At 32.0% G+C, this 15,828-nt stretch overlaps 1 protein-coding gene across 1 annotated transcript; it reads right to left on the bottom strand.

The window, feature by feature from the left end:
* Positions 1-13,037: 13,037 nt before the first annotated feature.
* Positions 13,038-14,859, bottom strand: LOC110993488. Its single transcript, XM_045629822.1, has 2 exons — positions 14,563-14,859; positions 13,038-14,167 (listed from the first exon to the last, which is right to left on the bottom strand). Exons 1-2 carry the CDS (start codon positions 14,744-14,746, stop codon positions 13,251-13,253), a joined length of 1,101 nt encoding a protein of 366 aa, XP_045485778.1. The 5' UTR covers positions 14,747-14,859; the 3' UTR covers positions 13,038-13,250.
* Between the last annotated feature and the right edge of the window lie 969 nt (positions 14,860-15,828).

Below are 15,828 nucleotides of genomic sequence, written 5' to 3'. Positions count from 1 at the left end.
ATGAATTAGATATAAGATACAAACAAATGGTAAAACCACAAACTAATAAAACTAACAATTTGAATAATATATTCATAAATAAAACCAATTTGTTACTCCATTCCAAAATTTCTGTTTTTAAATTTAATTTGAATAAGGCACAAAAACTTTACAAAATAAATACGGAAACTAAATAGTTGTCCAATTTTAGTGCTCGCTTCTTATGTAAAAGCATTGGACATTTTCACAGCTGTAAAGGATAAATAGACGATTTTCAACTTGAAAATGCTTCTCTTCAAATTTAGGGCGATTACTTGAATATAATAACCTTAAGTATACAAGTATTCAAATACATAAATGAAATGAAATGCAATCGTTTATTTGCTAAGATAGTGGTACAATTAGATTCATTAATTATAAACATCCGCACAATCCGCCATAAATAAATAGGCATGCAAATGTTAATTTTTTTATGTGTAGAAGCATTAACATAATGTCTTAATAATAGGAATGTTAAGTTAATTAGAATTGGTGTCAAACTTATGATCTAGATACTCGCCCACGCTATAAATGCATTTTAAAAGCCTTTAAACACCTAATCACCTTCCCCTTGAAAACATTACCTGGCAGTGATCTATAACTTCTAGGCCCCGCTATATAATACCTACAGTAATAAATCACGGAGTATAACATAAACGTATATTTCCTTAAATACAAAAGCTCAAATTACTGATGTAATAACTTCAACTAGAAGTAGAACAAAACGCTTAAAATACTATATTAAATTACAAGCAGAACATATCTCACGGACTTGAAACAGCAATTTTCTTTCTAGACATCTTATATTTATTGCTCCATATAATAACTAGGAGCGTAAAGTACTATAATGGAGTTTAAAACTAAAAATCGACTGTTATATCTATAATCAGTAGTTAACTATTTTATTTATGTAACTTTAATAACTATATATGTGTGAAAATATTTATAAATTGCAATTGTTTTTTTATTCTATTAATTAAAAATATTAATACAAAAACTTAAATCTTTACTTTAAAATATTTAAAGATAATAAATGTTATTATTTATTTGGTGATGGTAATGTTTTTTGTGGCTCCCTTAATAGGTCTTTAGCAGTGTTGGCTCGGTAGGTTATTCCCAGGCTGTGGACGTTTGGACTCAAACCTAAAAATTCAAGGAAACAGCCCGACATCATCAGACATCAGGCACAGGATGATCACCAACTCATCTATTGGGGATGATATATAAAATAAAATCATTCGTCTAATTTTTTATTAGGTCATGCCAGTAGATTGTAACCAACATTTTCGCAACTGTTTTTTGTAACGCGAATGTAAGCCCCAGCGCTGATATTTACTATTAAACACTAGTTTAGTACTGTAACACAATCTTTTGGGAATAATGCTCATTATGCTCCGCGTAATGCTCAATTGTACATGCACATTCGTGCTCGAATTCGAAATAAATTGCCACAGAAATAACAGAACAGTATCACTTTTCTATAAAATTTATATTTATTAAATGTTGCCTTCTCAGTAACTAGGGCATGTATGTAAAGTAAACTCAATAATGAAAATTTTTTAAACCTAAAATAATTATTTAGCCGGTAATCAACCCTAGTGGCTATATGCATTATTACAAAGCTTAGCTGATCCTTGGTATTCTATAGCATACAAATTAGTATATCTGAGTATTGTGACATATACAAAATACAAATAAAGATCACGATAATCAATTATATAATATATATAACTATAGAAATATAAAACTTTTCATTTTCAACTGATATTCTTTGAACTGTGGCAGTGGTATAGAAAAAAGCCCTAGAGATTTTTGTGCCAGAGCCGAAACGAGTGTCGAAAGTAGCGATGTTTAATTGAATTATCTTCATGTTTCCCATTCGCCGTGAGGGACATATTTTTGCTATAATTTTCGCTTCTGTTTCCATTATACGAATTTTCCATGGTTAGGAAATTTATTTAGCATTAGCTTTTAAAAGCAATAGCGAGAGATTTTATGGTGGGTTACGAATAATGGCACACAATAGAACTGGAAATCTATGGAGATGATTTCGCGAAAGCGTACAAAAAATGTATTAATTTAGCTTTGGTTCACGCAAATTCTACATTTTAATATACAGGACTAGATCTAGAAAAAAGCGTGAAGCACATGGCAGAGAATGTATATACATATAAGGCAAGATTCAGAAATCTGACGCCCAGACCTATATAGAGACTTTAACGATTGATTTTTTTTAAGTCGAGTCATTAATTCGTTGTTTTTTGTTGAATTACCTGGATGGCCGAGTTTTGCTCGGTATTTTTATTTTTTATAAATTGTGTTTTTGGAAATTATATATAAGTACGAATTACATACTAATCAAATGATGAAATATGAACAATATAGATTATATATGCTGGGATAGCCTTAGTGTTGTTGTGTCGTTAAAGCAAATTAAAAAAAAAATAGTATTATTATTCGCCGATAGATGTCAGGAAGATACATTTTTCAGTTTGAATTGGGACTTCTCAAACACCACCTTTTTGTTATTTTCTATCATTTATTCCTAGCTAGAACGATTTATCGCTCCCGAAACCCCCCGTATACTAAATTTCATGAAAGTCGTTGGAGCCGATTCCGAGATTCCAATTACATATATATATAAGAATTGCTCGTTTAAAGATATAAGATAAAGCAGTTAGGATCAAAATGGTTTCAAATGTTACACAAGCGTGTAGCTTGCTATTAACACACCCAGCCTGTGTTTATGATATCATTTAAACAATTTATTCACGATATAAAGCACTAATTGGTTTACAATTTACGGCCATAAATGAATGTCTTGGCTTATTGAGTCGGATCAAATTGCTGCGACACAATGACCAATTAGATTGTCTAGTGTTATAGTTTAACCTAAGGAAGATTTATACATGCCATATGAGACCAGTGGTCGAGACATAACCATAAACAAATCAATCCAATTGCACCGTTTCTTACCAAAGTATGTCTCTTTTCGTCGAAGTGTTAATACTATTTGATAAAAAGAGATATGTCTCTTTTCGTCGAAGTGTTAATACTATTTGATAAAAAGAGATAAAAGCGGTTCTTAGTATAAACTTAAATATATGTATTCATTTTCTTAATTATTCTAGGTAATTATTTTTATATCCTGAAACAGGTATTCCGATCATGTTTAATAATTGTAATAATATGTTGCAATACTTTGTTGTCTTTATTCAGATATTCTAAAACTTCAACTGTACTATATTGTGAGACGTATAAACAGCTGTAGAATTTCTTCTGACTCCCTCAAGAGTACATGAGTGATTTATCTTTTAATTCAACACTGCTAGCACTGTATACAACATAAACAGCAACACAGGAAACAGCTAGTAAATACAACCACGCTCAAAACTATTGTTTTGTAAATTGCTTAACATAATCCTTCAGAAAAAACTTCACGTCCACAGCTTTGTTTGTGAAAGAAATAGTAATGAAACAAAACGCGCAAATTTTCATAAAACTTCAGAACTTGTTTCGTTTGTTTCTCAGCCCAAATTGAACTCTGTCTATGCACAGACAGTGTGAAAAAGCACTAATGCCCGAGTAATGGCTAGTTTTTTCTAGCTATGATAGGAAGCTCCAGTCCTGGCTTGCTGGCCTGGCTTGGATCCTGCTATTCTATTAACATGAGGCTAGGATTATTTTATTGCAGTGACTGAGGCGACCACACGTCCAAAATGAGTTCCATGCGAATAAAACTCTATTCGATGAGTTACTTCGAAAACAGTGCCAATTCGCACTTGACGAACTAGAGTTACCAAAACTGTCTGCCACTGTCTTTAATTCGCCACAATTATGTTGTGGTGCTGAATCACATTTAGATTTATCTTCAGTACTCGGAAAGGTAGCCAGGTCGTTCCACAGACATTCATGGTCACGGTACAGTTGTACAATCTTTAAATTAATAGCCATACTTAGTTTGGGCATCTTAAAATCTCAAAAACACGTCGCAGTGACGAAAATAAACAAGAAGCGTGGTTCCTGCTGCCAACTGAAAACTAGCTTCGCCGGCCACATGAAGCTAGTACACAAGCCAGGATAGTAAAATCAGTAGTAGGGGCGCTACTATCCTAAAAATAGAACTCCTATTAAAAACTATCCTGGCTTGTAAACTTGCTTAGAAATAAAGCTAGTTTTATCTACACAAAGCCAGAAGTACTTGCTAGCTTACTGAAACTAGCTTGATATCCCAGTTTGAAGAACTCGGGCATAGCTCAGTTTTGAGAATCGGTTAAAACTGCTCTTTGTTTATTCGAGCCTGTTGGCAAAGTAATGTAGCTCTTAGGGTATTTCATAATCCATCTAGCTTCGCGCAACGAAATATGCAAATCAAGTCGGTAACTGCGCAGCGTAATCCATTCCCAGCTTCCAACACAAACAGTCACCAAGAAATATTATTAAACCCAGAATACGATTTCACAAAATATTTCGTTTCTCTTTAATGCAGAGTCTGCCTTTTTTAGTAATACACACCTACATGGAACATTTTGCTATGCTATCCTAGTGACAAACCTCGAAGTCCTTATCTATCAAATAAAAAATAGGGGTTAATCGTAGAGGGTAGGTGAATATGAAGGGTTCTATGCATGTGTATGCTGAATGTATGTGTAGGGCTGAACACCCCTTATCGCTAAGTGGTTTGAAAGATAAGTAGCCGATTCTCAGACTTACTGAATATGCCTCATAAATTTCATAAAAATTGGACATGAGAATTTAATATATATAGAGGAATCTATTTCTGTTTAAAAGTAGCAATTCACGTATAGTCTAAACAATTTGACAGTAAAAACAAACATGTCTTCTAAACCGTAGCTAGGTTTTAAAACGCGGGTATTTATTGACTTTAAAGTCCAAAGCGCGCGGTTTCTATTCGATTGTAGCAACTAGTTATTTCGTTTGATTGTGTATATAATTTTTTGTATTTATATTATATTCCTAAAACTTTGTTACCACGTAACACTGCTAATTTTTATTAGAATCTAAATGCAATATTACTTTCACAATGCTTAATGATCACCTTGCTTCTGTGTATGATGTAAGACTGGAGCTTGAATGCACCACGCTTACCAAATGAAGGTTGGCGTTATACTTCACGTTGGTTATCCTCTAGGAGGTACCAGTTTCTTAAGATTAATTAGGTTGTCGCAAAAACGTTATTGGCACTTGGAAGTAAAAACAAAATCACCGAAGTATATCCACTATAAATCACCAATTGTGTATAGAATCGTAAATGAAACAGACAGAAATAGGATATCTCATAATAAAACATGTATCAGAAAAAGCCCTAATTGAGTGATAATAAACCTTAAACAACGTCATAAACCCAAAACGGGAAATATTACCTACAATAATTGCCATGGAGCCTTTACCATAGAACAGGGAGCCCCAACATAATTTTCTTTATTAAGCGCGTCGTAAAATTATTCATCCGTTGATACCCTTAATTTTTAATAACAACCCCGTCGTTTCTCTCGTGAGATGCTGAATAATTTTTACGTCAAATTTTATATTTAACACACTTTCAGCATAAACTGTCGTATACGGCATATAATCATCGACAGTTTACTGGGTTACTGTGTTGGGATGGGTTACTGTGTTTATTTATTTGTTACATCATATGTGTCTATGCTATTTCCAATAATTTATTGGTATTTTTTATTCTTATGTTCACACGGCTTGGGAACATTAATTTTAAAAAGCAAATTGGACAGTGCAATATATTCAAATTTCTAAAACAATTAATTGCATTTTAGTATTGGGAATTTGTTCTAAAATAGAATAAAGGTATTATGGTTATAAATTGCTCTTTGAATTCTCTAGAAGGTTTCAGCAATTTAATAAAATATAAGCCGAAATTCCTAGCCAATTCCACCCAATATTTCAAGTTCCAACAATGGCTAACCTCCCAAAGATCAACAAAATAGAGTATATTTATCGAGTGCATACCAAAGTGAAGCAATCAGCTTTCGTGCCTCAATAAAACCTTAATGGATCTTACGAACAAACTTCACAAATCGACGGCAATATATTTACTTCAGTTTAGGCTTAATTAAATTCTTTACATTTGTAACCTTTATTGCTGTTCACAGCCCATGGCGTGAAATGCTTAGAATTTTCATTACAATTTTACTGTGATAATCTAAATATTGTTGTTAAATTGTCTTCGTACAGAGACAATTATAAAATACGTACTATATAGTGGTAGTGCTCTCCAGTTAATCTACGTTTCAGTGTTTTTACTAAAAAACAATGATTGATAAATAAGACACTAGGCATAATTTTAAGCGAACCGTTTATTAATAAGGAGAGCTTACTGATCTCTCAAAGGCTGGTGACGCATCACAAAAACAGGCATCCTGTGTCTTTACAAAAATATTACTCATTAACGGAAAAATAATTAACGTACAGTTTACATTGTAGTAGTTATTTTGTATAATTAGCTTACTTTAAGCATTTGTGTAGTATTAATAAAATCATCTAAATGTAAGTTAGGTATGTAGCTATACCTACATCTGCGCTTACAAGCCACTACGATCACGTCGGGGTCACCAATATAGAGAAAAGATAATATGCTGTTCCTCCAAGCTAAAGGAAAAATAGTCAAACAGTCCAACCACTGACAGGTCGGCCCGAAGTCCCCAGTACTTGATAAACAAATAAATACTAGAACCTTTTTAGGTATGGGCCTCAGATGTCTGTATCTGTTTCATGATCATTTAATAATCTAATATGCAAGTAGGTGATCAGCCTTCTGTGCCTGAGGCTCTTGACGTTTTGGGTCTGAGGCAAGCCGGTTTCCTCACGATGTATTCCTTCCCCGTATGGGCGAATGTTAAAGTAGTAGTACCTGATCAATCTACATACGTACCGGTCCTCGATCAATATACATTAAAATGTTACGGATGCCCCGAACTATAATATCGGTACACATGCGTAATCGAGTCGTAGAAACAAATGAATACATTTAAAAAAAACACTTTTACAACGGATTGAAGCTGTGTATTATAAATTTATAATTATTTTACATTTTCTTTGACATTGACTTTTTGACATTCAACACCCCTTCTTCTTCAGTCACCGCGACCATGCACGCTGTAAAGCACGCGAAACGTCGAAAAAATTTAAAATTATGTAATACTAATTAAAAATTTATAATACTTAGCTTCAATCCGTTGAAAAAGTGTTTTCTTTAAATGTGTAAAAGTTATGTTAATAAAAGATTACATTGTGTAAAATTTGTTGACTACGACAAAGATTAGTTCACAATATTTCTACGCATTGTTTTTATTTAAAATTTATAAATCGACAGTATGTAGTTACGAGAAATCTACATTATATTTCGATATCCTTTAACAACGGTCAAAAAACAAAAAACGCAATTTGTCTCAAAAAAGAAATTGTTAGAAAGCGGAAAGCGTTCGGAAAGTTATCTAAAAAAGTTTAACTCTAAATTATCCTTCAGGACTTATCTGATTCGCTTCGAGTTTTTGTTGAATAAGCTGTCTAGTTGCGGTACGGTTCTAACTAGCTTTGATTTTAAACTTTTAAATTCTGAATAAAATGGAGTGTACTGTGCAGGAGGATTATATAAAAAATCTGAAACTTACGTACAATTCATTGTACTGTTTTTCTCACTCTTTAATCGGCATCTCATGTCTGAGCGTCGTCAGCAAGAAAGAATCTAGAGCGGACTATCTGCTTCCACCGGTTTCTGTCCAGCTCTTCCCTTATGACACTGTATAGCTTTGAAGACGATGACTCTTTCACTGGATCGGTCCATCTTGTTGGTGAACGGCCACGTGATTTATATTTTAACAATAACATAATTAAATTTAAGGTTGGCCTAGTGGTTGGAGACCAGTAGGTTGGCTGCTAGATCCACAGTGTGGTGGAGGACCTGCTGCAACTGAAAGCTATCAGGCAGCAGTGTAATCACCAGGACAGGGAGCGCTGGAAGTCTTTGATATAGAAGGCTATGACATTTTTTGGTCGTAGAGCCAGATGATGCTAAATAAGGAATGCTTGATTTATTGTATACACATGTAACAAACTACTATAAAGTTGATTTATAGAAAACATAATATTTATCTTGAAAGTTTCGCTATATTTTAGACATAGGCCATATTATTGTTTTTCTTATTCCACACGTACGGGTTGCGTAGGTAAAAAACGAGACAATAATACAAAACAGTAACTTTTCTGTTTCAAAACTTTATTATTAGCAATAATAATTTAGTTTAATATTTACACATTCAAAGTTTTGCTTAAAATGCTTGCTACAAATTACAAGAGATAATAAGTAAATTAGAATAGATAGGTTTCTTATGTTAACAAGTTTAGTTAATTTCGTATAATAATTTCAAGCATTGTTTGTTTGCGAGCCTTTTTATTTAGATTTTGACAGATATCGTAAGACGGTCCCATTTTGTCTATGAATAATAAACTTTATTATGCAATTAATTTCCTACCTAATTCACTTAATGATTTACATAATCGATTTTCAATCTTGAGTCGTACGTTTTAAACCTAATCTGTGAACCAATTACTTCTAAGGAAATCATCGTGGCGAAAACGGCTCGTCTTTGACACAATCACATCTACGGCATACATACTCTGAGATGTGCTTAATCCATTCTCTATTGAAGCCACAACACATGGCAATTAGAATATTGTAGGTTTCTTAAGGAAAACAGATTGCGTGATTACATATTATATTTATACAAACAAGACATATGAAATACGAATAAAACAGGAAACAAACAAAAGTCTAATTTTAAGAACATTACAGAGAACCGCTTAACGTTATGAACAAAGTTTATTCCCCCCAAATTTACCCCGAAATGTTGTTTTGTTTTTATTTATCTGAATTAAGAGCGCTGCGAGTGAATTATGGGCGAGAATTTCATATAAATTGTTTCGCTGGTTAATGAATTGCGGATTCTTAACATTTTTGAACAGAGTTAAAATTATATGACAGCTAACGACTATTGACATTTTAAAGATCCGGTATTACCTAAGAGGAGGTTACAATCGCTTCGAAGAATTTTTTGTTAGAAAATTTGGGAATTTAAAAAACAGCATAAAGGTGATTGTTTTTAAGTAACTCTGAATGTTGTTTCTTATAATACATATTTCACCAACACATTTGAGTTTCATTCGTCAAATATTTATTAACAATAATAATATATTAATAGAGTTTTGTATATTAAGAGCGAAATATATATATAACAGCTGTACTTTTCTACTTAAGGCTATTTAAAGCGGATTATCTGCTTGTAACTTTTCTATTAAGCGCGGCTAAAAAGGAAAACTTTATTGCGATCACGATGCTGAACTTTTTCGGAAATACGAGAAAATAAATTAGACTGTGGCAGTTTTTCGGTATCACGTCCAAGTGTATCTTAAAATATTTTTGTTTTGTAATAGAAATTGACACTTTACGTGGTATGAAAGTCTATTCATAGAACTGAAAGTACTATGAAAACTAGAAAACATTTATTTCTTTGCAAATTTATTTTTTTCCACAAAATTAGTTATCACTTCATACTCTAATGCTTACAGTATTCATTTTTTTAACTTAGCAAACGATCCCACAGTACAAGTACTACCCAGGGACACCCGTTACAGCAGTGTTTCCCAACCTTTTAGTTCGTGGTGTCATGAATCCTCTTAGCCTATTTAAATTTCTTATATGTAACATACATAATTTTTAATACTAAAAAGATAATTCTTCACTTAATTATAAGAACGATGAAATCACTAGAAAATTGTTAATGAACCGCAGTAAGTAAATTTTTTAACATATAAAAAAATGTATTGAGTCCAGTTTCGAATTGCCCCCTGTGGGGCGTGGGCCCTACGTTAAGAAACACAGCGTTAAAGAATTGCGTTGCCAGCCCTTCATTAACTTCATTATATGTTATTCACCATTCTATCTTAATTGTCGGTGCTCTTGTTGTTCAAACCTTGTTATCTGTGAAACAACAATAAAAAAAAACTTGTTTGCTGTTAAAACGACTAGAGGCAGGCAAGGTAAGGCCTAGGTAAGGCGATGTCAATGTAATGGAAGATGGTTGCTGCAGCAGCCAGTCACGGGGTCCCTTGGTAGAATGCTTACGCGACCCCAAGTTACCCCAACAGTGACGGGATTGGTGGGAGGGGTTAAGTGGGTAGGACTTTTAGAGCGAGTCCCAAACTCTGTGCGTAAATGCATTCCCCTCAATAAAAAAAGAGGCATGTCTTAATTGTTAGTGTTTAATGGTTGTTCACACCTTGTTTTCTGTGAAACAACAATTAAAAACACAAAAACAGCTTTCAGTTAAAACGATTAGAGGCAGGTAATAATTTTAGGTTAATATTTAATGTTTATAACAGCTGTAACTAAGTATATATAAGATAATCTATGTATTAGAATCTGCTACTGCTTACTGCTGTTAGAAGCGCTCGTTGATTGCCTAAACAAGTATTCCTAAAAGCACAATCGCAATAGAGCTATAATAGCGCACCCATCAACTATAATAGCATATAATATCTAGCTTTTATATCCAATACGGCGTTAATGAGCAGTCGTTATGTTAAGGCGCGCTTTGATTGCAGCGTTACAAAAGAAAATTCTGAGACATGAAAATCGTTTGCAAATAGAAGTTATTACTATCTGCTATATATTTAAGTTTAATATTCAACTTCAATATATTAATATTTTTTTTACTATATATCACAAAGTAAAGATTTTGCCAGAAATAAATATAAATAATAAATATAAATACTGTGATTATGTACATATTTATTGCAATGGGTGTTTAGTATCAGAAGTAAGATTTTCAGAAAATAGCAACTTAACATTCTTCTACATTCTATTGATATGCACAGTTATTTGTTATAGGATTTGAAAAACGCTTATTTTTTGTAGTTTAAATTTCTTTCATTTAATCTCGGTTTACGTAGACCAGTAAGAAATTTAAAATGGAACAAATAAAACTCCTTTGATGTAATTTGACGACATCCTTAATCAAAAGACAACAGAATATTCGCGGAATCATTATTGTCATTGTTTGTAATTTCGTTGTACAAAATTAACACGCAATCACTTCTAAAGCGCTTTTTATAATCCTTCCAAATATACAGTGAATTGTCGCTGTTAGGAATTGAATACATATCATCTTTTATCGTACTATAATAAAAAAATCTTATTTCAAACCTTTTTATTTATATATACATTTTAATACAATGTGTTGCCTAAAAAATACAAGAAAATATGACATCACAAATTTAACACACTTATACATACAAATCAATTACATTAGAACTTAAGCAATATATCAAAAGAAAAAACTAAAGAAACGACCACAAAATAAACAAAAATAGAAGAAAACAAACAATTTATTAATAATAACTATAACTTAAAGTTAAAAATAACAGTAATAAACAAATAAAATGAAAACGTTAACCACATAAAGATTTAAGAGCCTGCAAAACAAGGTTACGGCAAGTTAGACTGTTAAAACACAACAATATTATGTTCATCAATGTTTGTAATAAAGTTGTAAGAGCGAGATAGCCTATTCACTGGACCATTAAAACTAGCAGATAAGCGAGCCGTAGGTACGTATAATAGACTTAGTTCGAGTAACTCTAGGGCTACAAAGAAAAGAAAATTTTGAAAAGAAGGTTAGTGTTAATATTAAAGTTAAATATTTTATATAAATAAACTCATTAATAGTGAATTAAGGTCTATTAGTTTGACATAAAGGTTTAAACGAGCATCTACCTGCGGCAAAACCTCATCATTCTAATTTTAAAAATTCTTCCTCTCAGACACATTCTCACACCCACTCTTGACGTAGTATTAGTATATTCCATTAGTATATGCCATCTCTTAGTGCAGGCTGTGTGCTACTAGATATTTCCTATCCACATTTGAAGGCTGTTAAGCTGTAACCAAGGGCTTCTCTAGGCATATAGGTATCAGCCTCTCACAAAGGTAATCAATACCTACATTTGAACAGCCGAAGTACAACGAAGAAAAATTTATTTGCTAAACGAAAACATCAACTTATAATCGTTTCTCCGTGACTGCGGTAAACAAATTATTAAAGAACATTTATGTAAATCAAATATCTATGTAACGCCATCTAAAAGTAAGCTGATCTTCGGCTGGCCACAGCACGATATTCAGACAACATGTGGACGTATAAAGTGACGAAATGGAGGGGCCCAAGCGGTAAACGGCGTAAAGGTAACAAAAAATCGCTGGTCATTGGATAACTTACCTATAACGAGCAAGCGATGGAAGACGAATGATCGAATGTCGAAATACAAAGATGAATGGGTAGTAGAAGTTGGAGGAGGTATACTCTAGCTGGGATTCGAACCCATACTAAAACAAACCAGTCTTAAATTCTTTAAAAAAAGCTTTATTAAATATTATAATAAAAATAAAATTGTTTTGTATTTTTAGTGTTGTGTTGAAATTTTTTTATTTTTATAAGTCTAGAAACAAATAATATCTAATACATAGCAAGCAGTTTCCCCTCGTAATAAAATATATTATGGAAATCGACAATTGTATGAAAGGTCCTTTATAAAAATATCAAATACCTAGCCTAATACTTGATTACCCACACAAAATAGTTCTTAATCAATAATCTTATTTTTAAGATATGAATTAATAGTTATTTTTGAACTTTGAGTAATTCATTACTTATTTTGTTTTTGAATATCTGTAAGATCTCTACCTACTGTTCTCTGACGGATTACACAAAGTTACAAGATAATTATACATAATAAGATATAAGAATATAAGAATATTGATTTTAAGCGGTTTCAACACATTCATTTCAATATTGAATTTAATATTTATTTTTCATTTTATGTAAAAAACTGCTATATTATTCTCAAGGTTTTATTTTTTACTTGGGGAAATGCATTTCGCATACCCCTCCGCGGCGCGACTGCTTGATGCAGATATTATTCTCAACTCTCTAACTACCTTCATCTATGTTTACTTTGAAATCAACTTAATGTTTGCCAATTGAAACCCATCCTTGTCCTTTTCAACCTAAAACAATTGCTATTTAAATAGGGTTAAACGTAAATAAAGGAAATACATTTTTTTTAATCTCGTGTACAACGTTAATTAAATGTTATTTATCTTATAGACAATCATTAAATAAGCATGTCCTTATTTAATATTAATGTGCCTTCCCTTTCCTTAATGTTCGTACAACTCGTTGTTTACTTTTCTTTTTCGTATTCCGGACCAGAGGGACATTTCTCTCGGATATTGAATCCAAAATGGCTCTATCAATTCTTTTAAGTTCTGAAGTCGTATTCGGATACACATCCTTGTTATTTTTATTTGGCATTCCATTGGAGTCCAATTTAGAACCAGTTATCTTTTGAAAAATTTCAACACTAATATTATTCTGTTTATCAATTTTATTTGACATTGTTTCTATCATCTTGGTTATATTTTTATTCTCACCATCTTCTAATTGCTCTATATACTTAACACCTTCAAGCCCACTTGAATTTAGTGATATAACTTCTAAATCAATTTTCTTATTAGAAAAATCTGTGAAATTTCGCGGTAACTTACGCGTTTCCGACAATTCATCTGAATTATTCATATTTATATTCAAATTGAGCTTAACATTGTTTGTGTTTTCAAGTAAACTGCCCTCAATCATATTGTCAATTAAGGCTTCTAAAGAAAAATTTGCGGAATCTGTTTTATACAAATATAATGCCTCCACGTTAACGTCCCCATTTTCCCGCTTAGCCAAATACTTTTTGAAGTATTTGGGAGTATAATTTGTCGTTTCTTGACGCACCGTCGGTTCAAAGTTTATTTGTTCCTTGTCATCATCTCTCTTATGTATTATTTGGTTGAGCGGGTGTTTAATGTGTAAAATCTGTTTGTTTAACGGCCATCGTGTTTTAGAAAGTTTCACACTGTCTCTCTTCAATTTCCTCGGTTTAGTATTCTTGACTTGTTCTCGTAAATTATACCGCATTTTCAATTTAGGCAGCCTCTTTTGCTTGAAGACTAACTCAGTAAATGGATTCGGACGCAATGTGAATTCATTTAGTGGCCTCTCGGTTGTCACTGAAACATTAAAGTTAGCGAATAATACGATTATTCAATTAAAATAACTTTTTCATTCAATTTATGTAATAAAACGTGAAAAGCTATCGTTATCTCAAGCTCAGTTTTTATAGATTAAATTGAATGTTATTTTTTACAGTTATTTAGAATAAGATATAAAGCCAGTATTATTATCTCAAAGCCTATAACAAAATTAGCTATTTGTAAGTGAAAACTTAAAGAACCTAAGATTTATTTAATCAGAATTTTATGTCAATCATATTTTAATACACTTTCAATTACACCGTATTGCTAGAGCCTGTTCATTTATTTATAGCTAGTTAAGGAAAGATAAATTAAAGATAATGCATCCTTTAACGTTAAATTATTTTTTCAACGCAACATTGATTACACACCTGATCGTTCGTCTTTCAGCATGTGACTTTCTAACATCTCCAACAATTCTTTATTTTGATCCACTAAAAACATTCCATGAGCTTTATTATCAATCCTAGAGACGGGACTTTCAGTTTTTTTCTTTATGACCGATGTCTTAAAGCATCCATTTGGATAGCAATAAGTCGGTTGGTCTGAACACATTTGAACACATACGCAGATAGGAGGAATATGTTGAAACTCAGTGAAAATGACATTGAAGAAATCTTCAACTAACGACCCACCTTTTTCGCAATTTGGACGAAGGTGAGTATTATGTAACACTGAAAATAGTAAACGTCCCTTTATCTCTGGTTATTAATACATGCTTTTTGATAATATTGATGATATACTATATCTATATCTAAGTATATAATATATATATAAACTCAAATTCATCACATGTTTAATTAATAAGTGACGAGTACGTTGAGTAATCATGTTCAATAGATAAGATATAGAAAATGCGTACTAATCGCGATAATCAATAAATAATCTTTATTGTTAATTACCTGTAAAATAAAAACCATGCTTATCGTGTCATTATATAAAACAAAGTCATTATTATACACATATGGGCGCTTAAAATACTCTGATGACAAAAAGCAAATTTTGTCTAATTAATTAAAATTTTACCGTGTTCGAAAATTGTCCATAGATAATTTGTTCTATTTTTAGATAGAATTATTTTAATCGTTCCACAGATCTTCATTTGTTTACAATCAAGAGCTAATTGGATGAAGATTATAATGATAAATTACTTACATATACTCTCTGCTATGTTGATTAAAAGCCCTAGATAGTATAAATTAGCTTTATGAGACATAATCGAGTACCAAATCTACTATCAACCACGAAGGTATAGAGTTAGTGAATCAAAATCCCTGTTAAGCCAGCTCGTAATGTTTCAAAACAAGAGACAATGGTATTAAGACAAAGTAAGGAAGTTAACACTCCATCTCATACTTCCGTAGATATTGATAATATGAAATATTACCGAATTAAAACGCGTTTATTTAACATTTCACTAAATATTAATATTAAATTATAAGATATATATATATATATAAGATAATAAAGCTTTTTTTCTACTTAAGAAACATGAATACGGGTTGTTTCGAAAAATAATTGTGCTAAAGTGTTAATTACACGATAATATCAAATGAGATAGATTAGTCCGATTGCTAGAAATAAATTAAAATGCATAAACATAACGACCTTTCTAGGTCATACCCTCCTTTCTAGGA

This window comes from Pieris rapae, chromosome 10 (assembly GCF_905147795.1).
Source record: "Pieris rapae chromosome 10, ilPieRapa1.1, whole genome shotgun sequence".
Classification (NCBI taxonomy): Eukaryota; Metazoa; Arthropoda; class Insecta; order Lepidoptera; family Pieridae; genus Pieris; species Pieris rapae.
Note: the sequence above shows the minus strand (reverse complement) of the source record. Positions and strands in the feature narration are given on the sequence as shown.

Excerpts from the sequence above, each read along its gene's own strand:
- LOC110993488 (XM_045629822.1), bottom strand. The coding sequence starts at position 14,746 with ATGTGTTCAGACCAACCGACTTATTGCTATCCAAATGGATGCTTTAAG. Across the intron at positions 14,168-14,562 it reads GCTGAAAGACGAACGATCAG|TGACAACCGAGAGGCCACTA; the intron begins GTGTGTAATCAA and ends TTAATGTTTCAG.